The sequence below is a fragment of the Lissotriton helveticus genome, chromosome 3_1 (genome assembly GCF_964261635.1).
Source record: "Lissotriton helveticus chromosome 3_1, aLisHel1.1, whole genome shotgun sequence".
Taxonomy (NCBI): Eukaryota; Metazoa; Chordata; class Amphibia; order Caudata; family Salamandridae; genus Lissotriton; species Lissotriton helveticus.
The window spans coordinates 1,169,372,003-1,169,399,844 of NC_136061.1; the positions used below are offsets into that span (position 1 = coordinate 1,169,372,003).

General features: G+C 43.6%; 1 protein-coding gene across 1 annotated transcript in view; it reads right to left on the minus strand.

Annotated features, from left to right (window-relative positions):
* The window catches only part of RAB3GAP1 (RAB3 GTPase activating protein catalytic subunit 1), a 436,470-nt gene that overhangs the window by 363,832 nt on the left and 44,796 nt on the right, over window positions 1-27,842 (minus strand). The window contains exons 3-4 of the mRNA XM_078681808.1: window positions 25,867-25,942; window positions 15,206-15,338 (exon numbers count right to left, since the gene is read on the minus strand). Of these exons, the coding sequence (XP_078537934.1) occupies window positions 15,206-15,338; window positions 25,867-25,942 (209 nt within the window). The remainder of the gene's footprint in view (window positions 1-15,205; window positions 15,339-25,866; window positions 25,943-27,842) is intronic.

The following is a 27,842-nucleotide window of genomic DNA, read 5'->3' on the forward strand; positions in this document are numbered from 1 at the left end:
CAATTTCATAGGATATGAAAAGACTTTTTGTTTTACAAAATAAAAATTAAAACATATTCCTATAGGAATCTTCCTTAGTATAAAGCACTAGCCCAAATAAATCTAGGTGAGCCATATTTAACATATAATGTCTGTATAGATTTAGTTAAAGTGATAATGATTAACAAAATCATGCTAAAAAACGAAACCGTAAACCTAAAAAAATAACCGTTTTAATTACAGAGCAGTACTGGTAGGATTCTAGTGTAGTGTGGGTGCGACACAAATGCTGGGTGTTTGTTCTCCTAAAACCCAAGCAGAGCACGATACAACACGGGATTTTTTTTTACCATCTTTATTTTAAGTTTGTGCATGCATAATACAAACAATAACATAGAAAGTACAGTTGTACCAACTTGTCAATTCTAACATTGCTTACATAGTTAAGAAAGGCTACAATATGGGTTAAGTAATGCATCAGATCGCATACTATTTCTTATTGTTTGTATTTTCAGTCACCGGCATGTATTTTCTTACATGTAAAAATTCTTCATATGGTGTTTAACCCAGCCTATCAGCTAAACCAGCAACTACGCAGGATTAATAGTCCTATGACGTTTCATTATCAGGGTAGTTGACTAAGTTATTAACCATAAAAGCCCAGCTGGCTTTATCTTCTGATACTTTGTCTTTCTTGATATTTTCATTTGTACCTCCTTGGCTATAACCAACTCAATCATATTGTTTCCCATTTTTTACTGCCGGTGTCCGCAGCTTGTATCAAATTTATAACCATCATTCGTTATGCAAATAATAACCCTATTTTGCAAATGTATGCATTGTCGCATGTTTTTTGGGATTCAGGGTTATACTTAATAAGCAATGCTTACGGGAGCAGTCCAACTGTAAGCTGTCACCACTTGAAGCCATGTCAAAATTGTTTCCCAGTTACTAATACTTAACATGGGTCATGTGCAGAAATGAGGCTTCCATAGCTCTGCATCTAGAACAGAATAATAAGCTATGGACACATTTTCTTACGTTTAATTGGGTCCAAATAAGCAATATGATGGATGTTAAAATGTACAAATTTGACCCCGACGTTGCTTGAAATATTCCTGAATCTGACAGGTTCATTCATATTTGTTTGCCATTGTTACTTCACCCTAAGGGTCACTGTTCTTCTTTCTTGCCTTTAAAGCTCTGAATCAGCAAGACCTGCCTTCACCCTGGTCTCACTGCAGGGCATTTGGAAAACTTGTCCAGGTCCCTTGAGCTATCTCAACCAACCAGGCATATTGAAGGAATTGACTGGGCGTCATCACAAAGGCCTCTTGGAATTCATTAAAATACCAGGTCTCCTATAGTTCTACAGCCTCCTTCCTTTCAACCTATCACTGATAGTTCTGAACTAAAACACCTAAAGGGTTGCAACCCCTAACTATCTAGATTCCCAGAGATAGGGGGCCACCGGACTATCCTTTCCACTGCCGCTTACCATTGAATTCCAACTTGTTATACTAGACAGGTAATTAGACTGTATACTTTTTCCTCCCATAAGAAATGTTGCAAGGGGTGCATCATCATGGGATCATTCCAATAATCGTTTCTCCCTGCTATATTTGGTTGCAAGCTGTAGTTGGGTTGCCATTGTAGGAAGGTGGAATCTTACTGCATGGTTACCCCCACTTTTCGCCTGGTGTTTTGCTGGTTTTCAACTTAGTTGGACTGGGATCCTGCTATTCAGGGCCGCAGTCTGCCTGCTTTCTCACTAAAATGTATTCCATGTACTTTAGGTACATACTGGATTGGTTACTGGGTCACCTTTGTGAGTCCCTGTATATGGTACCTTAGGTACCCAGGGCATAGGTACCCCAGAGGCCTACCAGGGGCTGAAGCATGCATTGTGCCACCCCTGGTTAGCCATCCAAAATGGCACCACAGGTCGGCACTTGCAGCCTGGGTAAGGTGGTGTAAGCACCCCTTACTTAGATAGAGTATACCTATATCTATCTTTACATATAGACACATATTAACCTATAAGTCACTCCTATGGCAGGCCTTGACAATCCTGGGAGCAGAGTGCTTGGTTTTGTGTGAGAAGGTGCCCTATCATGAGCTGAGCCCCTCTGCAGCTTTCAGAAATATCTCCTTATAGCTGTTCTATGATATAGCCATACCATATACTCTTAAGTGCATTATAATCCTCGCGGTTAATGCTAACTTTGGTTTGGCTTTATCAAAACATGTCGTGTTTGGTGTCAAACGCTTTGGAATACTACCCCCCCAGTCAGTTTTGGCGGCGGGGGTAGCATTCTACCCTTCTAGAGGGAAAAGGCATGTACACACTGGTATACCCGGTTAAAGTTAAACAGAGCCCCAGCATCACAAAATGGTTGCTGCTGCCACAGACATGAGTCTGACCTCCTGTTGCTGGACCAACTCCGGCAGGGGGGCTTGGATAATAGGTTTCCTGTCCAGGGAGGTGCCATCACCTCCCCAGACAGGCTTTAGTGTATTGGGGCAGGGTGGGTTGCATTTAGTGAATGCTTTTCAGACACTGCCTGGGGCACACAAGGTACTCCATGCATTCCCAGTTCAAACCGGTTACTGGGGCACTCTGCCCCAGTTCTGGCGCGAAACTGGACAAAGGGGAAGGGGTGTGAAAACCCCCTCCCCAGGTCCACCCATAGGTGGGACCTTAGAGTTAGCCCAACCCCTAAACTTAGTACAAGTACAGGCACCCAGTCCCTAGGACTTTAGATTACCCTGGACAAAACTCTGAAGAAGAAATCCTGAACCTTCGACATTTAATTTCGACTGGAAGACTGAAGAATCTCCCTTGGGGTCAAGGAGTGACCCCCCCTGTTCAAACATATATTACAGAGAACAAAGGTCCTTAGCACTTGAAAGATCATGCAAAAAATACAATATAGGCCATAATAGGTAGCTATATTCCTCCTGTGTCCAGCCGGACAGGAGTTTTATTTTGTAGTAAATCACAAAAATGGTTAAAGGAGTAATAGTAGGGCACAGTCCTGTACCATACTTAGGGGGGAAGTGTTGGGAAAGAAACATGTACAACGTGCAAAGGTTACAGGCAAAGACTGAGCAAAACTGGCCACTTTAAATCAGTGTCACAAATAGAAGTATTGCCAAAATGTTGAACACAACAAATTACACACAATGGTAAGTTGTGAAAACACTAAAAGAAGTCGACGGACGTTTCGATCCCTTGCTCTGAGTAGTTTGGGATCATCATCAGGACTGACAATATACACATTTGCCTGGCATTTGAAAATTATAACCGCCCATGGTTAGTATGTTCCAGCTGAAGTAGAGATTAATAGGAGCCGGGCGTCTGCTGTTTAAAACCAAGGATGGTCTTGGATTTGTTACTGCCTCGGCACTTCTAGGCGGCCTAGGCGATTTAGGGAAGTTGGAAGGTTTCCGGTCGAAGCGCTCTGGGGATACGAGTCACTCGCTTCGAAGTCGACTAATGCAACGATCTGCTTCGTTCTCCGTTGGGCCAAGGGTCCCACGTGTGCTCTGCAGGATCGCAGGATTGAGTGACTAGAATAGTGGAGATCATATGCCAGGTCAACTTCTCACAGCCATATACTAGAGCTCAATGTCACGAAGCACCAAACTCCCATCCTCTTAATCCAGATTCAGTGTTGGTCTACTTTCACTCCATTTCGTTTTCCGGCCTGTAAATAACTGGATTATTATTTGTGTGTGTGTGTGTGTGAGGGGGATGGGATTGAGGCCAACTCAAGGAATAATCACAACCCTTGTCAGGGTGAACCTTCTGACACTAAATTAACCTTAGCTCTTTCCCTTGGTAGCTGCGGCACAGAGCAGACAGGCTTAACTGAGGGCAATGTGTAAAGTATGTATGCAGTACCAACACAATGCAAAAAAACTAAAATCCCAAAATATTTATATACACGACGACAACAAAACTCCTATACGGGAAACTCAAATATGAATTTACGTTTTAATTAGGAATTGCATTAAGAAGCATAACGTGAAAATGATAGTCAAAGGTCACAGTAGACCAGGACCTAAGTGTGATTTGATGGTGTCCGTGATGGAGTGCAGGTCGTGTGCACCAACAAGGTTTGTCATAGTCAAAGATTTTACATTTGGACTTAGGTGCTGATTTAGAGTTCAGCAGACAGGTTACTCCATCACAAATGTGACAGATACCCTGTCCGTCATACTACAATTGCCACTGCATATGATGCACTTCTAATACAGTGGACGGGATAGCTGTCACAATTGTAACAGAGTTACCTGTCCAACCGGGGATCTCGGGGGAGGCATAGAGACTCACAGGGTGTCAGGCAAAGTCCAACAGCAGGGTCCAGTCCAGGTCCGGTTGCCACTGATCAACAGGACAGCTGCAGGAAAAAGTCTCTTATAGCTTGTTGTGTCCCTGTAGATTTAATAGGAGGTCCACCATATTATGGCTCTTGTAGTCTACTTCTTTGTGTGAAGTACAAAAGAGAGCAAATGCTGTCCTTGAGAGCTCTTCTCAAGTCGCAGGCCACAGGTTCAGTTCTCTTCTGATCATCCTCAGGTCTAGGAATGTTCAGAAGTGGGTGCCTTGAGATGCCATATTAATGCCTGGCATGAGCTAGGTGATGCAAAGGACTCCTTACCCAATATGATAAAGGTTCCAAGGTCCAATCAGACTGACTTTCAGCATTTTCAAAATGGCCAAGGTTTTCGGCCACATTAAACTTGGACGCTGGGTGTGGTAAGTGCAGTTATTGATTTGTGGTAATTCCAGTATTGTTCTACATCGAACACTAAAATCCAGTTTGGGACAGCCACCATACCCACAATAAGACCAGAGACAGTAGTCTGGTAGAACAAAGCACTGTTTGCTAGGAATCAGGACAGTGGATACACAAGAATTATTCAGAATCCTGTTTCTCTTCCTTTTAAAGTGCTCCCCCACTCTCCCTATTATGAAAAAGGGACAGAGGTCTAATGGTCCTTCAGCAATCAGATAGTAGACACATAAGAAGGATCTTGGACCCAGCTATCTGCATTTCAAGTGCAAGAAAGGAGTTATATGTAAACCCAGTAGACCTGCCAAGTAGGATAGACCACTGAAGCAGAATTTGACACTGTCAAATCAAAAAAGGATGCTCACAGCCCCCACCCTGCATATGGTGTGAGGTACAAATGAGTCCTCTCTGTCCACTTAGGTAAGCCTAATGTTTGCTCCTAGGAGGCATTTGACACCTTTTTCACACCTATTCTAATGCAAATTACTGACTGGCAGAAGTGGGAGAGAAAATGCTAATGTAGCCTCAATGAACTTCAGGAAGGGAACAGCCAACTTTATAAAAGTTACTTTCCTTTCATATTTATTAGAAATCAGATTTTACTATTTAATTCGATATTTAATAACTACTGAAAATAGTTGTTTAATCATTTTTTCTAACTAGTACCATTCCCAAGATACATTATTAGGATTTTAGGAGATCTTTAATCTGGTTTTCTATATAGAGCAGCAACACTTGCCACAGTGAAAAATTGCTATTGGGTGCTAGTCACTATGAGGAAATGTTAACATGATGTATCTACACGTCCTACTTTTAAATAACATGCAACCTTGTGGGCTACAGGACTTACATATTGGAGACTTATTAATATTTAAAAAGGGAGGGTCTGTCCTGTCAGAAGGGTTCGAAAAGGAATATATCCAGACATTGATCTGGAATAACCCAGTGCACTACAGAATGCGTCACAGACGCTTCAACATTGGTGGACAATCGTACTTAACACTGTAGTTGGCTCAATATAACAATGTTGGAATCCGAATCAAATGAAACATATAAAGTACACAAAAATAATTCACAAGAATAGCACGTCTTGGTGTCTTGAGTCCGAATAAGTTTAATTCACATTCTTCAATCTCAGCGAAGTGGAACGTAAATGGAATGCTTCAAAACAGCATCAACATATTTAAAAATCCCAATGCATTTCGGGCATGACGGGATAGCCCTTCATCAGGGGAATCTGTCAATAGTAAAAATAATAACCATGTTCATAATCAATAATAATACATAATACACAGAACTCAGCAAAAAGAGTAGAGAACCCTGATCAATGTTCATGCACAAGTGGCCAGGTGCAAACCTTGTGAAAACCAAGAAAAATAAAACAAGTGAAAGAAAGAAAGTGGGAGACAGCCAAGCATCACCATATGAATACAAAACTACATTAAACCAGAAAGTCATCGTGACAACGTGACTGAATTCGGGAAAAGATCAGAGTGTAAAAAAGAGGAATCAGTGAAAAACCATGAATCTTACTGGCACACAAAAGAGACTCGTCGTCCTGTGCTATCCGGAAGCTCACTGAAAGCATTAAACCTCAGTGTTACTAGTGTTACGTGAAAAATATGGAAAACAGTGCCATTACCAGGTAACAGAACTCATACTCACCAACAGCAAGGAGTGTTGGTGACTACACTACGAATCAGTAAAGTAGGTACAGCAGTAGTCACACGGCGTCGGAACACAGCCGAACTAGCAAATAACAAACGAGCCAGATAGTCAGCTAATTATCGAGATTCTTCAAAAATAAACTGTAATCTATCAAAATAGACAGCAAAATGAAAGCAAAATGCGCTTACCAGGACGAATATCACAAAAAACGGCAGGCTGATCAAGCAGACTAGCGTCCAAGACTACCGGTTGAAACCCCATGTGTTAATAAAGACCGGAGCGGTCGGCTGATTAGAAAAAGGACTGGGAGAAAGGGCTAGAGGCTGCGAACAAAACACGGCGGCCATCTTAGAGTGGTCAACTAAACTGAGCTAGGCAAAAAGAAAAATGTAAAAACCGAATGATAATCACACCGAGAAAAAGAAAAATTGTGAATAGGAAATAAGAATTAGGTGCAAGGGCAATACATATGCAAGAACATGGAAACAGAGGAGTACAGCAATACACAATGGTAAATAAGAAGACCAATATTCACAAAACTATCAAAAGACATCATATACTGAATTAATGGCAGTCGGTGAGAGTTATCAAATCATCTCAGTAATACATACAGGCATCAGTGTTAAACAGAAACAATAATACAGACAAGCATCAGTGTCAGAAACATTGTTTACAGAAAGCAAGATAGGACTCAATGACAAATTTGATCTAACGGGGATAAAGTTTGCAAAAACCATATCCAGTAAACCTCGCGTTGTAGTAAAGATTTCGTGATGTCCTTGTCTGGTGACAGTTGTTGTTGTTCTAAAACCCCAAAACGAAATTGCGCAATGCTATGTCGGTTGGTATTCCAGTGTACGGCAATGGGTGAACTGGTGTAGTTGTTTCTGATGCGACTTTTGTGTTCGGTTAAACGAGTACGGAGATTTCTCTCCGTTTTACCCACGTAATATAGATCACATGGGCACTGTATGTAGTAAATCACATGTTGACTGTTGCAAGTGGTGTTATGTCGTAAAGTGATCTTCCTACCAGAACGAGGATGTGCCAAAGAGTTGCCGACAATAGCATTATTACAATGGGAGCAGTTTCTACATTTAGATAAACCTCTAGTGGGTGTACTGTCATCTTGTGGAGGTTTATTCAAAAATTCTTCGAGGTTGCGCGATCTTTTGAAAGGGAAGATAGGTCTTTCTGCAAATGCCCCTTTAAAATCCGGTTCAGTCTGAAGTAGTACCCAACGGTCCCATATACTTGCTTTTACCAATTTAGAATGGATCGAATACGTAGAAACAAAGACTTGTCTGTTAGGATTTGTATGTTTCACTGATTTCTTGAGAAGATCAGTACGTTGCAAAGCTGAAGATCTGGCAACTGCCTGATCAACAACTGTCGGAGGATATCCTCTGTTGAGAAATTTGTCTTTGGCTTTGTGAATTGTCTGCATGCCAACATCAGTATTAGAAGAGATACGTTTGATTCTCAGAAACTGAGAGAAAGGCAGGTGGCGTTTAAGCGACCAGGGGTGGAAGCTCTGGTAGAGCAACGCGTTGTTGCGGTCAGTGGGTTTTTGAAAAATGGATGTTTCAATTTTTTATTCAGTCTAATGGTACATCCATGGGCTTTTCGGGAGCCCCCAGCTACGCGAACATTTTCATGTTTAAATTTGAAACTGAACATATTCTCTCCAATTCCAATTGGAGCAAAAATCTGATTGTATATCGTCGATACATCGACGATATACTGATCATATGGCATGGATCATTGAGGGAGCTCGAAGGTCTGATACTTGATCTCAATGTAATTAACCCTAGAATTCAATTCACGCACCTGATTGAATCTAAAAGCATTGCTTTTCTCGATGTAAAAATAACATTGACACCTCCGACTGTTGGAACATCCATTTTTCAAAAACCCACTGACCGCAACAACGCGTTGCTCTACCAGAGCTTCCACCCCTGGTCGCTTAAACGCCACCTGCCTTTCTCTCAGTTTCTGAGAATCAAACATATCTCTTCTAATACTGATGTTGGCATGCAGACAATTCACAAAGCCAAAGAAAAATTTCTCAACAGAGGATATCCTCCGACAGTTGTTGATCAGGCGGTTGCCAGATCTTCAGCTTTGCAACGTACTGATTTTCTCAAGAAATCAGTGAAACATACAAATCCTAACAGACAAGTCTTTGTTTCTACGTATTCGACCCATTCTAAATTGGTAAAAGCAAGTATATTGGACCGTTGGGTACTACTTCAGACTGAACCGGATTTTAAAGGGGCATTTGCAGAAAGACCCATCTTCGCTTTCAAAAGATCGCGTAACCTCAAAGAATTGTTGAATAAACCTCCACAAGATGACAGTACACCCACTAGAGGTTTATCTAAATGTAGAAACTGCTCCCACTGTAATAATGCTATTGTCGGCAACTCTTTGGCACGTCCTCGTTTTGGTAGGAAGATCACTTTACGACATAACACCACTTGCAACAGTCAACATGTGATTTACTACATAAAGTGCCCATGTGATCTATATTACGTGGGTAAAACGGAGATAAATCTCCGTACTCGTTTAACCGAACACAAAAGTCGCATCAGAAACAACTACACCAGTTCACCCATTGCCGTACACTGGAATACCAACCGACATAGCATTGCGCAATTTCGTTTTGGGGTTTTAGAACAACAACAACTGTCACCAGACAAGGACATCACGAAATCTTTACTACAACGTGAGGTTTACTGGATATGGTTTTTGCAAACTTTATCCCCGTTAGGACTCAATGACAAATTTGATCTATCTTGCTTTCTGTAAACAATGTTTTCGACACTGATGCTTGTCTGTATTATTGTTTCTGTTTAACACTGATGCCTGTATGTATTACTGAGATGATTTGATAACTCTCACCGACTGCCATTAATTCAGTATAAGATGTCTTTTGATAGTTTTGTGAATATTGCTCTTCTTATTTACCAATGTGTATTGCTGTATTCCTCTGTTTCCATGTTCTTGCATAAGTATTGCCCTTGCACCTAATTCTTATTTCCTATTCACAATTTTTCTTTTTCTGGGTGTGATTATCATTCGGTTTTTACATTTTTCTTTTTGACTAGCTCAGTTTAGTTGACCACTCTAAGATGGCCGCCGTGTTTTGTTCGCAGCCTCTAGCCCTTTCTCCCAGTCCTTTTTCTAATCAGCCGACCGCTCCGGTCCTTATTAACACATGGGGTTTCAACCGGTAGTCTTGGACGCTAGTCTGCTTGATCAGCCTGCCGTTTTTTGTGATATTCGTCCTGGTAAGCGCATTTTGCTTTCATTTTGCTGTCTATTTTGATAGATTACAGTTTATTTTTGAAGAATCTCGATAGTTAGCTGACTATCTGGCTCATTTGTTATTTGCTAGTTCGGCTGTGTTCCGACGCCGTGTGACTACTGCTGTACCTACTTTACTGATTCGTAGTTTAGTCACCAACACTCCTTGCTGTTGGTGAGTATGAGTTCTGTTTTCCATATTTTTCACGTAACACTGAGGTTTAATGCTTTCAGTGAGCTTCCGGATAGCACAGGACGACGAGTCTCTTTTGTGTGCCAGTAAGAATCATGGTTTTTCACTAATTCCTCTTTTTTTCACTCAGATCTTTTCCCGAATTCAGTCACGTTGTCACGATGACTTTCTGGTTTAATGTAGTTTTTGTAATCATATGGTGATGCTTGGCTGTCTCCCACTTTCTTTCTTTCACTTGTTTTATTTTTCTTGGTTTTCACAAGGTTTGCACCTGGCCACTTGTGCATGAACATTGATCAGGGTTCTCTACTCTTTTGCTGAGTTCTATGTATTATGTATTATTATTGATTATGAACATGGTTATTATTTTTACTATTGACAGATTCCCCTGATGAAGGGCTATCCCGTCATGCCCGAAATGCATTGGGATTTTTAAATATGTTGATGCTGTTTTGAAGCATTCCATTTACGTTCCACTTCGCTGAGATTGAAGAATGTGAATTAAACTTATTCGGACTCAAGACACCAAGACGTGCTATTCTTGTGAATTATTTTTGTGTACTTTATATGTTTCATTTGATTCGAATTCCAACATTGTTATATTGAGCCAACTACAGTGTTAAGTATGATTGTCCACCAATGTTGAAGCGTCTGTGACGCATTCTGTAGTGCACTGGGTTATTCCAGATCAATGTCTGGATATATTCCTTTTCGTGTCTATTCATAGCAGGCTTGCAGGGCCTCTTACCCGGTGCACACGCTGCTGTGTAAATTGCTGATTCCTTTTGTTAAGTTCACTGTTCGCTGATTATTGTGAATATTGAGTGCATTTAGGCTGCTCTTACTTTGATTGCCAGAAGGGTTTGACATGTTGAACTGTAGTTTTTAAACTGTGGCAGTCTTGCTACAATGGTAGGCCTATACCATGTTTTACATTGTCACTGAAGTGGATTACACTATAGATGGTGCAGTCCACTAGTGATATTTAAAATGAAAAAGTAACATGTTGTACCAAATAGTAGTTTGGCTGCACTGAGCTGTGAACACAGGGGACCAGAGGATGTGAGCTACGGCACCTGAATGCCCGGTGGTAACAGGCCTGAGCCTGCGGTGCGGGCGCTAGTTTGGAAGCAGAGAGGACGGAGGGCACTCATGGGCAGCTGGAAGGTGGGGGCCAAACCGGGAAACAGAGATGGGCTGGTGGATGAGATAAGGTGAGGCCAGGCCGCTAGCACAGACTGGCAAATGCGACTGGCCCCTCCTGCTCGAGCTGGATGAAACTGTGGCAAATAAGGGGCCCGACATCAATGGCCATAAAGGGGCGGGGCTGCGAAAAGCAGAAAGATCGCTGCACACCCCTGAACAATCTCCTGGGAACTTAAGCCAGCGTGTAACATGCGAGTCCGCCAGCCTGTGAAGAAGCAACAGCGTGCGCTGGCCAGATAACACTGGTGCGCTGGAACTCCTGTGTTTCCTGAAACTCCAGCACTCCTGAACACAGCCTCAAATCTGGGGCTATACCAATGACAAGGTAGGGGGCTGGACATGGAACAGTGTTGGCCCATTGACCACAGAGCAGTGTCGACACTCAAGCTGGACGGCGGGGACAACTGGCCCAGCGACCCCCTCACAAGACTGGAATGCCACAACAGAGAATGCCGGCCTATAAGGGACAGACGCAGTGCGCAGCCCAGTGGACAACGTAAGGGCACCGGGCCTCCTGAAACTCCGTCAGCAGAGGCACTTCTGGGGAGAAAACGAGATCTGCGGCATGCCCGGCCTGAAACACAGCTGGAGAAGCAAGCACAAAATTGTACTAGCTACGCTTACAAAGGCCACCACCTCAACACTGCACAGAACTAGTCTCAAGGCAACTGTCTAGAGGGAACACTGGTACCAGATACCATGGTACTCCAAAACACCATCGCAATCATGGTGAAAGATAAGACGGCAAGATTAGCCCAATCTAATAATATCATCAATGATATGCATGCTATGCCTACAGGGGAGACGAATAGAGACAGAGCGTCCAAAGACCAGGGAGACCGAAGTGGAGAACATGCAGACCCAGGCCCGACGCTGCCAGACTTGATGACGGCAATAAAAGGCTCCTGAGAGCACCTGGCCGCCAAGATCAACTCAGTCGCAATTGATGTTAACCTGCTGAGGGTAGATATAAGAAAGGTGGCAGAGCGGGTCACTGCAAGGAGCAAAATGTGGGAGTCCTACAAAGAGAGGTTAGCAGATTCTGTGTCTTCGCTCCAGCAGCTGACGGTACGATTGACGGAACGAACAGAAGACTCCGAGGGATGATCCAGAAGGAACAACATAAATTCATAGTATTCCCGGAAAAGGTGGTGAGACAATCTGCAGAACTTTTCCTGGAAGACTTGATCACTAACTCCATACTCCCTAGGAGGCTATCAAAGTTTTTCCTGATTGAGCGGGCCCACAGGGCACTGGTGCCTCGTCCTGACCCAGAGCACAACCAAAAACCCTTATTGCCCTCCTGTTCAACTTTAGGGACGGCGATGCCATCCTCCAAAACGTCGAGCCCAGGGTCCTCCACGGTACGAGGGGAAGCCCATTTCGATCTTCCTGGACTATACACAAAAAGTGCAGAACTAACAGAAAACATTTCTAGCTGTTAAAAAACAAGAGATACCCTAATCTTGAAATACAGCTTGATGTTTCCGGCGGAACTTCGTATTGTACATGAGGAGAAAGTACTGCTCTTCTTCATCTCGCAAAAAGTTAACAACTGGTTGGATGCCCACCGAGGAGGCTTGGGGACAGGTTAGGTGACACCGGGCACACAGAGACACTTAAGCCTGCCTACAAAAATGGAGTAAGCACGCCAACTGCCCGGACGACACACGTCAGACAAGGAGGATTGTGGTCTGCCCAAATGGTACCCTCATGGACACTGACATTGTGCCAGACTCCATAGAATAGTTTCAGAGACTTTGGTGTGACTCTGGAATGGGCAGTGACAGTACAGACGCTGGTCCTCCCTAAACTGTGTTCATCTTACCATGAGTACTGAACCTGCATGAGAGAAGTTGAACTGGGAGAGTGCCTACTGTGGTTCCAAGGTGGAGCTGCAGGTTGGTTCGGGTGTACCATGGAGTGATGGCTCACGGATGTTAGTGAAGGGTGCAGAGGGAGGGGGTCTATTTGAATAGCTCCTGACCAGATGGCGGGGAGCAGGGGATGTGCGACTTGTAACTACTCCCTGCACTAGTCAATGAAAGAGAGGTGTGGGCACAGGGGAGTGGCTTGAATGCCTCGGTCTCGCAACTCCCCAAGGGCCCTGACCTCCAGCTAATCGCAGATCTTTTGCCTGAAGAGAAAGGTTCTGATTTTATGTGAATGGTGCAGTGGATGCAAGATCCCAACCTGCCTATTACTTGAAAGGGCTCATTGGCACTACTGCCCATGGGGTAGGAGGTGTTGGGAAGTTGGTTTGTTGCTGTTTTGGCGAAACGCAAGCTGCTCATGTGTGGAGGTCCTGGTCCCTGCCCCTGAAGGACCTCGAGAGACTGATATATGTATCGGAGCCCGGTTGGACCAGGTTCCGATCTGAACTGACTCGGACTGATAATGGCGAGTGACTTGATTAAACATATGGCTTAGAACGTTAGGGGCCTCGCCCAGCTGGAAAAATGTTGCAGAGTGTATGCTTATTTGAAGCGCAATTAGATGCCCATACTTTCCTGCAAGAAACATGTGTGGGAGGAATGTATCCCTATTCTCCGGAAGAGGTGGCAGGGACAACTATATACTACCTCCTACTCCAGGTTGGCACGAGGAGCATTAATCTGGATGGCTCCTGGGATTCCTTTCAACACAAATGGCAAGTACTTCATCGAGAGAGGAGATAAAGAATCTAGTTTGGCACCCTGGATGGCCGTGCAATGCATTTGCTGAATGTCTATGCTCCTAATCATGGCTGTCCAGACTTCTATGCAAGGAGATGGTGACCGCCTCGGCCTACCTGGAAGCAGATATTGTCCTGGTGGGTGACTCCAACTGTGTTCCTAAAGGGTAACTTGACAATGAGCCACCAAAAGACTACACAAAGCCAAAAAATACAAGGGTATTAAAAGATATGATACAGGGCCTGTACCTGATTGACCCCCGGAGAGAGACACACCCAGTAGACAACATGTACTCTTGCTATACTCCCGTAGCCAGGACATACACCCTCTTAGACTATTGCTTTGGATCAAACAGAATGGCACATGGAGTGAAGGAGATTTCATATTTAGTCCGCTATCTGTTGGACTTTGAAACTGAGGAACCAGGCTCGAGTGTCGGCGTCAGCTCAACATCTTGTGATTCTGGGCAAACTCACTCAATCTCGCTGTGCCTAAAAACGTGAATGTGCCCTTGTGCAATGTAACTTGTGTTCGTGAAGAGCTCCTCAATATCTTCGGGTTTGCACTATAGAAATGCAAAAAGAACAGTACAAGTAGGACCAATCACCATCTTGCTCCACCTACTTCCGAAGGAAAAATAGGAGCAGGTAGTGGGCGGGGACCATTTATGGCAAAGCCGTTTAATTTGCTCTGATATTTACATCACTTAGAACATTGCTTGGGCCGAACTCTACGGTGATGTTTTTCACTGGACTGAGTACATTTAACATGAAAAATACATTTACTAGTAGTTCTCACAAGGCTTAAATTGTGTAAGAGTTCCTTCCATTAAAGGGCTTTAAGAAAAAAAATACTACATTCTGTTGGACACAGAATAAGCAAAGAAACATTTACATTTTCCAGATCCATCTTATTAGTGCTAGAGGACGACTTTATAAAGTACTTAATCCATTTTGCGATTTTGCGATTTCTCTAGCGTGCCTAATAGTGCTTGATGGCAGATTCTGTAAAACATGGCTAAAAAAAATAGTTTCTTTATTGTGACACACCAAGCTTTTTATATCTTATTATTTCTTCAGAATTTCCAGGCCAAGGTGCTATAAAACTGCTCAATTAGCCATTTTAATAAATCTGTGTGTGAACTTCAATGCATCATTACAGTTACAGTAGACGCCTTAATTTGTGGAAAGAAAATGGTCATCTGTTTTCACAAAGCAAATAGTTTCAGAAATTAGCTAACAAACTAACCCAGTAGGAATATTTATTTTAAATAAGTACTTATTGAAATGTATTCGTTCAAAAATGTGCGGGTAAAAATCTAACAAGTGTAGCTGCCCTAATGCACCTCCAAGTGGAGATAAAGTTTTACATACCATCTCCCAAGTCATCCTTTTCTTCTTTCTCAGAAGACTCTTGCACTAAATAATGGTGGGTAACTGAGAATTTGAAGTCAGCAAATGACACTTCATCACATTTCTCCTCCCATACTCCAGTTGTATATTCCCCCTGAAAATAGAAACAATGTATTTGCACAATTTAACAAAATTAGCATTTAGCTGAACATATGTGTGCAATAAAACTTTGCATATAAAATTATACTCTTGAATGTGCATGCAAGGGAGAATGGATTATGCTCATTCTCTTTGGTCTTTTGGCTGTCTTTGGCAACTTGACTCATTTATTCTTGCTGTTAAAGGGTGGTAAGATGGCATCTTCTTCAACAAGTTCTTTGTGAGGATTTCTATTTCTCAAAGGGGTGTCAAAGAAAATAAAAAAATGTCATTTTAAGAACTACCAGCTAAATGAAAGTTGGCAAATATTAGTCATCTCATTTTTATTTTTTAAGTTAGGTGGTTCAGCACAGTACTTGAGTAATAAACAACTGAATCCTCTTTTGATGCAACTACAGCCACATGCTTTGATATCCCCGATGTGAAGTTTACATCCAAATCCATCATCACGAAATCGCTCCTCCAAATTATATGCTTTTCTTTCAAGAGAGGATTGCATATACAATGCCCACCGTTGTCAACAGTGCTTACTCAGATTAGAAAATCAGGCGTTGACAACTACACAAACAAGCATTGGCATAGCCAATAGGTCTCGCCTTTGGGGCGTTCTAAGTGTTTAGACATGCAGCATATTACCCTGCGTATGTGTTTAGCATTTCGCATATTACCCTGGCTGCTGCGCCGTCATATATCTGGATGCAACAACAGAAACCGCAAAATACAAGTCAGGCGGCACATTATGCTAAGCACAGATTTTTTGCTTACCTGTTTTTAAGCCACGCCCCTTTGAGAGACCCCCCCCCCCCCCCCCCCCCAAGTTTTTTCATCCCAATTAAAGCCCTGGGTGTAGCTTCTGGTATTTATCTGTTTCCATGGACTTTATTGCTTGATTTTACTCGCGAGAAAGTGTCACTCCAAGTGTCACACATTGGTCGTTGTATTTCACTCATAAATACACCGAAACTAGGCTGAAAACGTCCATGTTGCTTTATTTTTACAGACGCCTCAGCAGCATGGGATATGGCTGAAAGTTTTGCCTTCACCATGTACTGCACAGGAGAAGAAAGTGATGCTAAAGAATTTGGAAAACGTCAACTGGATCAATAACATGGATGAGCATGCACAGAAATGAGGGGGTATTCATTATGAATGTGGATTGCTGGATATTGCAATAGATCTCATTTAAATTTGGAGCCCATTTATCTTACTCAAGAATTGATTTCCTTTGCATGCTTTTAATCAAATGTGACATGCTTATTGTTTTGGTTTAAAATGCCAATAAAAATATATATTTTTTAAATTAGATTTTATTTTGGAGGGAAACCATGCAGTTTAAAATGGCAGATATCTAGAAGTATCATGCTCGATTTGAGCTGAATATAGATTAGGTGCCAGTACCAACATGGAAGTACAGACCTAACTGGTTAAGCAGTACTGTTCTGCCTTGTAGATAAATTGGCACATCTGGGCAGATTTGAATTCCAGTTTTACATAACCAAGTAGCATGCAGGTGTTCAGAAGGATGGGATAATACTGGCCTGGCTAAATAACAAAGAGAAATGCTCCAAGTGATACATGTGATCAAGAATATATTTTGGACACAGCATGCAGATCATGAGGGCTCAAGGGAGCTATTTAGAGACTACATTAGTACCCTTTATAAACAACCAATTCGACAAGATGATGACCGGATTTGGGACACCTGGCGGAAGTCATACCAAGTGACGCTTCCACAAGTGGACAGGGAAGATCTGAAAACTTTGCTGAAACAAAAACTGAATGTGCGCATCAGTGGGGGTGAGGGGGAGAACCTCCTGCCATAGACTGCTTACTAGCTGACTTTTGCCCAGACAATGGTGAGCTGCTCAAGTTCAAGAATTTGTATAGCGCACTACTCACCCAGAGGGTCTCAAGGCGCTTGGGGAGGGGGTTAATTATTTATCGAATAGCCAGGTTTTAAGTTCTTTTCTGAAGGAGATGTGGTTCTGTGTAAGGCGGAGGTGAGTGGGGAGTGAGTTCCAGGTCTTGGCCGCCAAGTAGGAGAAGGATCTACCTCCCATGGTGGATCTTTGGATACGCGGAACTTCGGCGAGGCCTTGATTGGAGGATCTTAGTTGGCGGGTGGGTGTGTAGAAGGATAGTCGAGTGTTGAGGCATTCGGGTCCTAGTTTGTAGAGGGCCTTGTGTGCGTGGGTGAGGAGACGGAATGTTATTCTCTTGTTGACGGGAAGCCAGTGGAGGTCTTTCAGGTGGCCGGTAATGTGATCTTGCCGAGGGATGTCCAAAATGAGTCTCGCTGATGCGTTTTGGATGTGTTGGAGTTTTTTCTGTAATTTGGTTGTAATTCCGGCGTAGAGGGTGTTTCCGTAGTCTAGTCGACTCGTAACCAGTGCGTGGGTGACAGTTTTTCTTGTCTCGGTGGGGATCCAATGGAAGATTTATTTGAGCATACGAAGTACGTTGAAGCAGGAGGATGAGACGGCGTTGACTTGTCTGGTCATCGAGAGTGAGGAGTCTAGGATGAAGCCTAGGTTACGTGCGTGGTCTGTGGGTATGGGTGCAGAGCCCAGATCCGAAGGCCACCATGAGTCGTCCCAGGCAGAGGGGGATGATCCTAGGATGAGCACTTCAGTTTTGTCTGAGTTAAGTTTTAGGCGGTTGTTTTTCATCCATATGGCTACTTCTTTCATGCCTTCGTGAAGATTGGTTTTGGCGGTGTTGGGGTCTTTGGTGAGGGAAAGGATCAGCTGGGTGTCGTCAGCGTAGGAGATGATGTTGAGGTTGTGTTGACGCGCAATGGAAGCGAGTGGACTCATGTAAACGTTGAAGAGGGTGGGACTGAGTGATGATCCTTGTAGCTGCTGGCCTCTAGACTACCATCCATATCCGAGGAAGAATTTCCGGAATGTCGAAATGTGGTCTGCCTGAAGATTGTATTACTTTCCAAACTAGATAAGGATCCTTAAGAGTGAGAGTCATATAGAGCCCCATTACTCATGAATGCAGGCAGAGAAGAACTGTCAAAATTGCTCTCAATGGGATTGCCACCTTATTATCGACATCTGAGCACACAACCAGTCTGACTTAGTCCCGGTTACAGATGCAATGGTCAATCTTTGGAGAAGGTTTAATTTTGCTAAATGCGGGAGGCGTGGCCAGCATCATGGCAGAGTAGTCCCATCTTTGTGAGCTCCGGCTAACAGACTCCGATCCGACATTAATCCTGCCACATCTAGGGCCGTCCAGACATGTACCGGCACCATAAATGAGGGCAGGGCTACCCCTGCAACGTTGGCGACCGATCTTTTGCCCTGAGATCGCTGTATTTTGGCTTTTGTGCCCACTACAATTCGGGGCCTGCTCTGCTGGAGCAAGGCGGCTGCAGTCACAAGCTAGTCAGCAAAGCATGCCGAGGGAACAGCGACTGCTGAGGCAGCAGCGGTGAGTGCCTTCCTTCCTCTGGGGCCCCCAGAGATGCAACGAGTCCTGCATTGGGGATCTCGCACTGCGGTGTGTGGGGTACATGCCGCCCCCAAGCTGCTTTGTGGGACATAGGGGCCACAAGGCAGAGTGCGTGCCGGAGGGTGGGGGGGTTTGTGGGGGTGGGTAGTGAGGCAGAGAAGCGCTGTGTTGGCGACGTCCAGAGAAGGGCGATAGTCAAGGAGGGCAGAACGGTCATTGGCGGCACCTCAACACTCGGTGAAAGTACTGTGAAGCCAGCAGAGGGTTGCCAGTGGCACTGATGAGAAACAATGCTCCCCTTCCCCACTCCCTGGTATTTCCTGTGTCCCTGTTGTGGGCCTGTCGTGGCACGAACTGAACGTAGGCGGCAGGCCTGCACACATCTGCAGCGGTATCTGTGGGACCCTGGACCTGAAAGCAGGCCCTGAAAGTGTGACTGGAGCACTGAGAGGCACCTGAACTGGTTCTCTTTTGCAGCGCTGCCACTGCTTGAGGGCCGGCACACCCCCAGTTGTGCTTCGCAAGCTGGAGGGTGGATTGATAGCCCCAGGCCTTGCCTACCCATGGGTGCTTGCTCAATACCCAGTGGCCTGCCTCTGAGTGTTGGGGAGGTGTTCCTGATTAAGTCTCCTCTGGCGACCCTCCACCCTACGGATGCCTGCCTAAACGTAGTGCACTGAATATCGATAACCCCTCTGGGACGACTGGGAAGTTATAGTAAACATGGCAAAAGAGAAAGAGCTGAGACAAGCACGGCAAGGTAAAGTGGATAGGTATACCAAGGCCGTGGCACCTCCGACAGAGCAAGGAGAGGACACATCCTCTGTCTCTAGTAACACAACCTTACTGCAGGCTATTCAATCCCCTAGAGAAGTAATTGAAGGCAAGATAGTGGAGGTACGTTCAGAGGTATCCCTTTTGCCTCAGGACCCGCGCAAAGTCTCAGAGACAGGTGAGGGTCGTAGAGACGAGGATTTCGTAGGGGAAAGACGTGGTGCACAACCTCAAGAAAGCGGCGGAGGGGCTACGCAAGATGAACACCAATGTTATATGGCACACAGAGGACGTCAAAAATCAAGCATGAAGAAATAATCTCTGCTTTCTTGGATTTCCGGAGGGGGTTGAGGGCAACACCATGAAGGAGTTCTTGATGGCTTGGTTGAAGAATGCCTTCCCCGTTGAAAACATTTTTCTTTGCTTTTTGGTGAAATGTGCATGCAGAACCCTAAGCAGATGACCACCTCTGGGAGCATCACTCCGGCCTATAATTGCATTGTTCTTATACTTCCTAGATGGAGACATGATCTTTCAAGAGGCATGTTGTAAGGGAGATCTACGCCACGATAATTACAAGATTGTGATATTACCCGATTACAGCCAAGAGGTCCAACGCCTGGACCGCACTTTTGATTCAGAAACAGCAAAACTACGTACCCTCCAGTTGCAGTACATGCTACTGTTCCCAGCTAAACTGAAGGTGTTTTAGCGGTGGAAGACCTTCTTTTAGACCCCAGAGGACTTGGTTGGAGAAGCGTCTCTGGTTTTCGACATGGTCCAGGGCGGGAACAGGACAGCTGACACCCCAGGTAACAGGTGCCAGGCCTAAGACTATCCAACAGCGGCAACGGAGGCAGAGCAGCAAAACTACATCATATGGCAGGAGAATTCCATAATCGACAAAGACACTGGGACATGAGGAAAGATGGTCATCGGACAAAGATGCCATGGACAGGTCCCAAAGAGATCTAAGGGCTGTGCACTGCCAATGGCCTCACCAACGTGACCCAGCAGGGGTGATAATCTTCCGACCCAGAAAGCGTACGTCCCCTTGTAAAGGTCATAACGTCATTAGAGAAAGATGCAGTAGACACGGGACAACAGTAGCAGCTCCAAACCCTAGCTCCAGGGCAACAGGCCCTTGAGGAGGCACCTGAATAGCTGAGGCTTATAGTGGCATCCAGACGGTTACAAACCTTACCACCCCCAGAGAGCAGAACAGACTTTGGACCCAGAACACTTCTCTGCTATGCAGTTTTTCTCGCTTTTTTCCCCTCTCCCTCTTTTTTCCTCTTTCCCTTACTTGTTCTCTTTTCTTTCCCTTTACCTCCCTCTACTTGTCCTTTTCTTTCTTGAATGTGATTTAATGTTTCAGTTTTAGGAGTTAATGGGAGTTTGGCGACAGACCTCACTGCATCTGCTTGTACACAGTTGTTATAAAGGCATTGGTTTAATGTGTCAGGGAGATTGTGGGGGATTAGGGGTGGGGGGGAGGGGGAGTATGTTTAAAGAGTGGGTTGGATCAACACCACCAAAAAAGTGTTCAATGGGGACTGCATTAGCATCAATTTTAAACTACTTAGGTATGCAGGAGAAACATTGACAAGATCTCTGTTTCGCTGCACTCGTCAGTGCTTTCGATTTGGTTAATCATCCGTTACTCTGGTCTACATGGATTACCCAGGGTGCTCCTAAGAACATAATACATTTTGTTGCACGCCTCTATGGAAATCTATCTGGTACAGTGCGTTATGGCCCCAATGGCCCCAATGGGGAATGGTCCCCCTCATTTAAAATCAAGAGGGGAATTAGACAGGGTTGCTTACTAGCAAAGCTCCTTTTTTCACTATTTATTAACGGGGTAGATGACTCCCTTCAGACTGTGCAGGCGATGCAGCCGTAGTTGGTAGGTGCCATGTACCTATTTTATTGTACGCCGATGATGCTGTTCTCTTATCTAGGACATCTGTCGGCTTACAAAAATTGATGGATGCTTTTGGGCACTTCATGGACTCCAGGAATATGAAAATTAACAAGGCAAAAACCTTTACTATGGTGTGTGGGAAAGTTCCTTTCGTCTCCCCTGTCGTCTCCTCCCACATCCTCCCTCTATTTGTCGCTCCTTCCCTCTTCTCTCAATGTATTGAGACCGAACTATTTTGTCTGATGCCTGATGGAGCTACCTGGTTTAGCTATATGGGAGATGGGCCGGGGATTCCCTCCTTGGCCGTCACCTACACAGTCGGTCTTTAGACAGACTTCTTTTCGTCTCTCCTTATTGTCTCTTCCCTAGCTCCTATCCCCTCTCCCCTGAATATCTCCCCTTGCCTGCTACTCAGCCTACCCCCTGTCCTTTGTGCCCTTTGACTAAGCACTCCTCCTCCCCTTGTTGGGGAAAGATCCAATATTTATACTGTGGAGTCTCAGCGAACCCGCTGAGTGAGTCCACTCCGCCAAGGGAGCCACTCACACTTGAGGTATGGTATGGAACCCCTTGCCAAAGCACTCCCTCTCCCCTTTTTGGGGAAGGATCTAGTGTGTAGGCCTTGGAGTCTCAGAGACCCCTCTGAGAGAGTCCACTGCGTAAAGGGAGCCTCTCGCAACAGAGATAAGGAAGTGATACCACTTCCCCTGGGATCACAGCTTAATGGACTTTGGACGTTGCCTTGACTCGTCTACCGGTTTTTGTCCCCGTCACCCTTCCCCTCCTCTTCCCATGCTGTCTCTCAGCCTCCCCTCCTCTTTACCGCCTTCATTATCTGTCTACTTCCCCCTGCTCCAACCCCCCTCCCCTGAATCTCTCACCTGCCTGCTGTTCCCCTTACATATTTGTGCTTATTGTTTATCTCGACCCTACATTTAACTATGTTGCCATGCTCTAAGAACTGTGTAACCTTTGTAACGATGTAACCTGTAACTATGATCTGATGCTCATGTAAAGCGCTCTGATACCTCCGGGTCTAGCCAGCGCTATATAAAACTTTTTAAAATAAAAAAATAAAAATAAATAAAAATATTTTTGTCACTGGAAACATTTGCGGTAGAGGGGCAAGCACAAAGAGGCTGCAGGCGATGTCCGGAAGTCCACAATTCGCAAACCCAAGGTGGGTTTTGGATCTGGGGAATATGCTGGCACTATTGGCCCATTTCAACTTTCGCAAGGGGGCATGGGTGCAGTGGGGCTTTCCGGTGGCTGGTTTTTTAGCAGTCGAGTCCTTGCAGCTCTTCGGGGGTGCCTGCAGGATGCAGGAGAGCAGCTCCGCTACTCCACTGTAATTCCTGGGTCTTGGGTGCAAGCTGGAAGTCCTCCCAGGCTTTTGGGAGCACTGGCAGCTACAGAAGGATTAGTCTTTTCTGCAATTTTCGAGGACAGCAGGCAAGCTAGGAGGGTTGGCGCCAAGTCAGTTGCTGGTCTTCTGTTCTTGCAACTCTTCTATGTCCATTGTCTTCTTTCAGGTCGGCAGGATCTAATTTCCTGGTGCCAGGGGCTACACTTAACACTAGATTTAGGGGCGTTAGGGGAGTGTAGGGTAACAGTCAATGGGATACTTACCCCTGGGGTCACTATGCCCCCCATATGATCACTTCCTGTGGGAAGTGGGCATAACCTGTCCCAGAGTTCCTAAATCAGCCATCACCAAGATGGCAAACTTTTAATTTCCATGACCACATCAGATTGCCCACCTAAGGGGCGAACTAGCCTGACGGAGGACACGCCTCTATAACTATTCATTTTCCCATCTATCCAGGGGTCAAATGGGAGGGAAGTCAGATTTGCATACATATGGTGGCGTGCTCTTTGAAGCTCCCTGCCTTGGAATGCTAATGTACAGGTCATCCTGCTGGAGGGGGGTGCCCTCTGGGTGCATGCATTAATAAATCCATCATTGGAATCAGTGTGGGTTTATTAATACATTATGTTTGATACCAAACACCTTTGGTTTCAGTCAAGCCATCATGTAGCTGGAGAAACTCGTTTTAACTAGTGTCCAGCAGATGAACTTAAATGGCTTCCCTGGTCACTTGCACTGGCAGTAATGGAACTGGACATCACAGGGGCAACTCTGCTGATACCGCTATGTCCACACGTATAGGATAGTGCACCCTTCCTTGGGGCTGTAAGGCCTGCTGTACTACCTATACTGCGTGCAGTGTCTGCAGGCATGGCACACATTTCGTTTTTTCATTTTTGTTTGCACCAAGATATGCAGCTTGCAATGGCAGTCTGCATGAATTAGGTAAGGGGTCCCTTAGGGTGGCACAATACATGCTGCAGCCCTTAAGGACCCTCTTTAATAATCATGCCCTAAGTAGCTGGGGTACCATTTAATCTGGACTTACAGGGGTGCCAGAGTCATTGCCAATTGGGGGAACAATTGTACAGTTTTTGGGAAAGAGATCTGGCACTAGGAGCCTGGACAGGAGGAACCCAGTGCACTTTGTGTAAATTTCAGCAAATACCAGACAAAAAGTGGGGGTGACCATGTCAAAAAGGGGAACTTTCCTACATTGGTGTTGATGTGTATTTTTATTTGGCAGGACCTGCATTATTTCCTGGGCCCTTTAAGGGATTGTGGTATTTGGACTTTTTTGGGGCTATCAAGTTGAGTGGAACAAAAAATTGTGTTGTAACAATTACTGGGCTGTGACCGAGATCCACTAAGGGAATTTCCTCTCAGAATATCTGATACTTGAGTATCTGAGTTAGTGTCCAAAGAACGTACTTTATAGTCACAGACACGATGCATATGGCTATAAAACCAGTGGAAGACTGAAGTAAATTTCGGGTGTCAATAATCATTGATGGAAAGAATTTATCTTGCCAAGACGATCCATCTTCCTTTGTGTGTTCCAACTCATGCAAGTGTTATCCTAAAACGTTTCTTTAAATATTAGGACATTGATTATCTTCCTTTTACTAGCACAATGACACAGTTGAAGCACTGCTGTACATATTGGCACTTTCATCTACAGAGAATGGGCTTGATGAATCCAATAATGAAACCGATTATCAGGTGGAGGTTTACAGCCTCTTGTGGATTGGTTTTGACCTGATCAGCTAGAAGGTGAAAATGGCTCAAAGAAGACTACTACTACCTGTGTCTCCCAGCATTGTGAGCAAATGTGTGTGCACCTACAAAGCCTGGTATGCAAAATCCACAGGGTATGGCGGAATGCAGCCCTTACTGGAGGTGACTGTATTATGTACGTAACAGAGTCCATTACCTGACAATCTGATCTTCATTGGAGAAAACAACATCACATCTTGTGGGACGACAGGTGGTGATGGGCCAATTGTATCCAAAAGGTTGCTTTAGTAGCTTTGATATTTGTAAGGTTCAATATGCGTACTGTGGAGAGGGTTTCTGCAGTTTGCTCCACTCGCTGCATCGACCTGATGCATTTGAATCGGCTTTTAGAAGATGTACAAGACTGACATGGCAAATACATCTTTGTTATTGTTAACAGCAGGGTGGGTTATTAACACACTGCATAGTGAAATTAGATGATAGATAGTAGGTTACAGTACTGGTGGGAAACTAATTTGGCAGACAACTCTCAGGTGCTGAATAGTATAGAGCATTTAAGCACTTCATACATACTACTCACAAGTGCAAATTAAATATAAATACCTCATGGAAAATGGGTGAATATTAAGAGGATGGTGGTACATTAGTTTGTGCTTACTGCCTAGGTGTAATCAGTCCCATATGTCCTGCGTAGCTACCTTTTTTTTTGTAAAAAGAGTTTTATATAGTGCGAACTAGACCCGAGACATCGGGTATAAGAGCGCTTTACATGAGCACCAGTTTCGTTACATGAGGACACATTCATCATGTTTTGTTAAGCACGGGGAGATTAAGTGATTTGCCCAGAATCACAGGATGTTGAGCGTCCTTGCAGAGACTCTAACCCGGTTCCCCAGCTTCGAGGTCGACAGCTCTAGCCTTAAGGATACATCCTCTCCCCTTCTCTACATCCTCTCTACCTTGAACCCTGAAACGAAGACACAGATCCATCATCCCACTCATCCCTTGCTAAACACTGCCTTGACTGCTAGAGCAGCATTTGTGTTTAGGTGCGATACACTGTGTTCCTGGCCATGGTATGCAACTTTAATAAACACTCAATAAAAACACTTGTAGATATAATTTCACTACATAAGCTAATCTGCTCAACTGAATACCAACAATGATTACCAGATAGATGCTTGTTAATTTTACAAACATTACCATCTTGTATACTGTTACATGTGATGATTAATGAGGCAAACAAACTCATACCTTCTCTGGACATTTCCTTGGAGAGTTTCCAATCAATTTCCAATCATTCAAAACCTCTTCAACTTTCGAGATGAATCTGAAAAAAATTGTGCATCCTGCAATCATTGTTCGTGCAACTGCAAAAATATTTTTAGCATCGTCGCCACACTATTGCCCACAAATCAACCAGTGTCCTGTATTCTCACACATAAAGCTACCTGAAGAGAAGTACAAGATGGCTTACTTGAATGATTGATTCTTACAGTAAAAAAACACAAATGTTTGACACCTTTTATAACATGCGGGTAGAGAGCACTGCTAAGATTTTCTCTAACTAGTTATCTAATAGCATAAAATGTAAAAAATATTTTTGGTTTAGGATTATTGTTATCGATTTGCCATTTTGGCGAAAGAAGGCAATTATAAATGATCTTGCTCTTACATTACTGAAAAACCAAATTAGTTCAACTGAGGTAATGCAGCATAACAAAGTCCTGAACAGATTTGTCATTATCAGAAGGCCACAGTATACTCTTAAGGAACAAGTGACCTATTTTGTTCCCATTAGATGGTCGAATACTACCGAAAGGAAACAACAGAAAAAAAAATTATAAAAAGAACTCTACATCTCCACCTGCACAGTTCTGAACCAGAGACAGCCCAGAGATATTGTCAGTTGCATACTACTAGAAAACATTTTATCGTTGCTGCTACTAGAGCTGGATTTTTCTAAATTGTCATTGAATTTATCTTTTGAAAATTGGCAAGCCTACTTATTTTGAATCTCTTGCTGAAACAGTCAATACAAACTGTAAGTTTTATTTTCAACATATATTTTGACAAACAAGAATAGAACATACAAGTCGAAGTGAATACTTACAAAATAAGTCTGTTTTTTTATACAAATATATCATTAGGGCTCCCGGTTTTATGGCATTTTTTTTCCACATTTGTGTCTGTATTTATCCATCTTCGTTTTTTGGCCAGCTTATTGGTATGTATTCATATTTATTTTGTGTTTTAAGAATACATGTAGTGGTAACATGGTGCATTTCCAAATGTATTTAACTGATAAATATGCACTCATACTTTGAGGCCTGTTGATTTTAGCAAATTAAGCAGCCTATACAGAAGAACACTACATCCACATGTACATATTAGCAATATATAGAAATATATTAACATATGCCTACATTTAAGGACATCTTTTAATTGTTCATCTAGCACTCCAATTTTTACTTCTTTTTTACTTGTGTTCACTGTATTATTTTTGTGCGACTCCCTCCAGAGTGTTTTGTCAAAGAACACTGTATCGTAATGTAAATTTAGAGAAAGAGGAAATTCCACTTGCAGGTGGAGGTGTGCACATATATACATAGACCTAGACGGTCTTTATCAAACTCTAATCCTTTCTCAGTAATAAATCCATCATAAATTTCTCTTGATTTCAAACAAGAATTTATTTGTTTTATACTCTTTAGTTCATCAAAAATGTAAATCCATTCTCTGTGACGACTTTCAACTTATACATTCAGCATCTACCCAATGCATTTCGGGTCCTAATCGACCCTTCCTCGGGGGCCTGTGTAGGAAAACAAGGAATATAATGAGCCACTCAGCTACTATTCATGCATCTATCGTAACTGTTATAATATTAGCATCACAGTACTAGTAATTCGTTATAACTTATCTAACTTGATGTCCCAATGTTTGACATATTCTCTATCAAATTCCATCATGGCATTATAACTATTGCGTCACTTCTCAGTGGTAAACTCAAGTTTAAGACGATTTGTCAAACACTCCATAACCTCGTGAGACAAACGAAACACGTTAAAATAAAATGCGCCTGACTTCCTGTATAATTGTCTCTTCACGCGTGATTAGCCAAATCAATATTCATTGCAATTTCACAAAACATAAATCTGACAAACAAAAATAAACAAACGTTTGTTGAGAACTTACAGCAAAATGTAAAGCTTTTCGCGCCTCGTTCT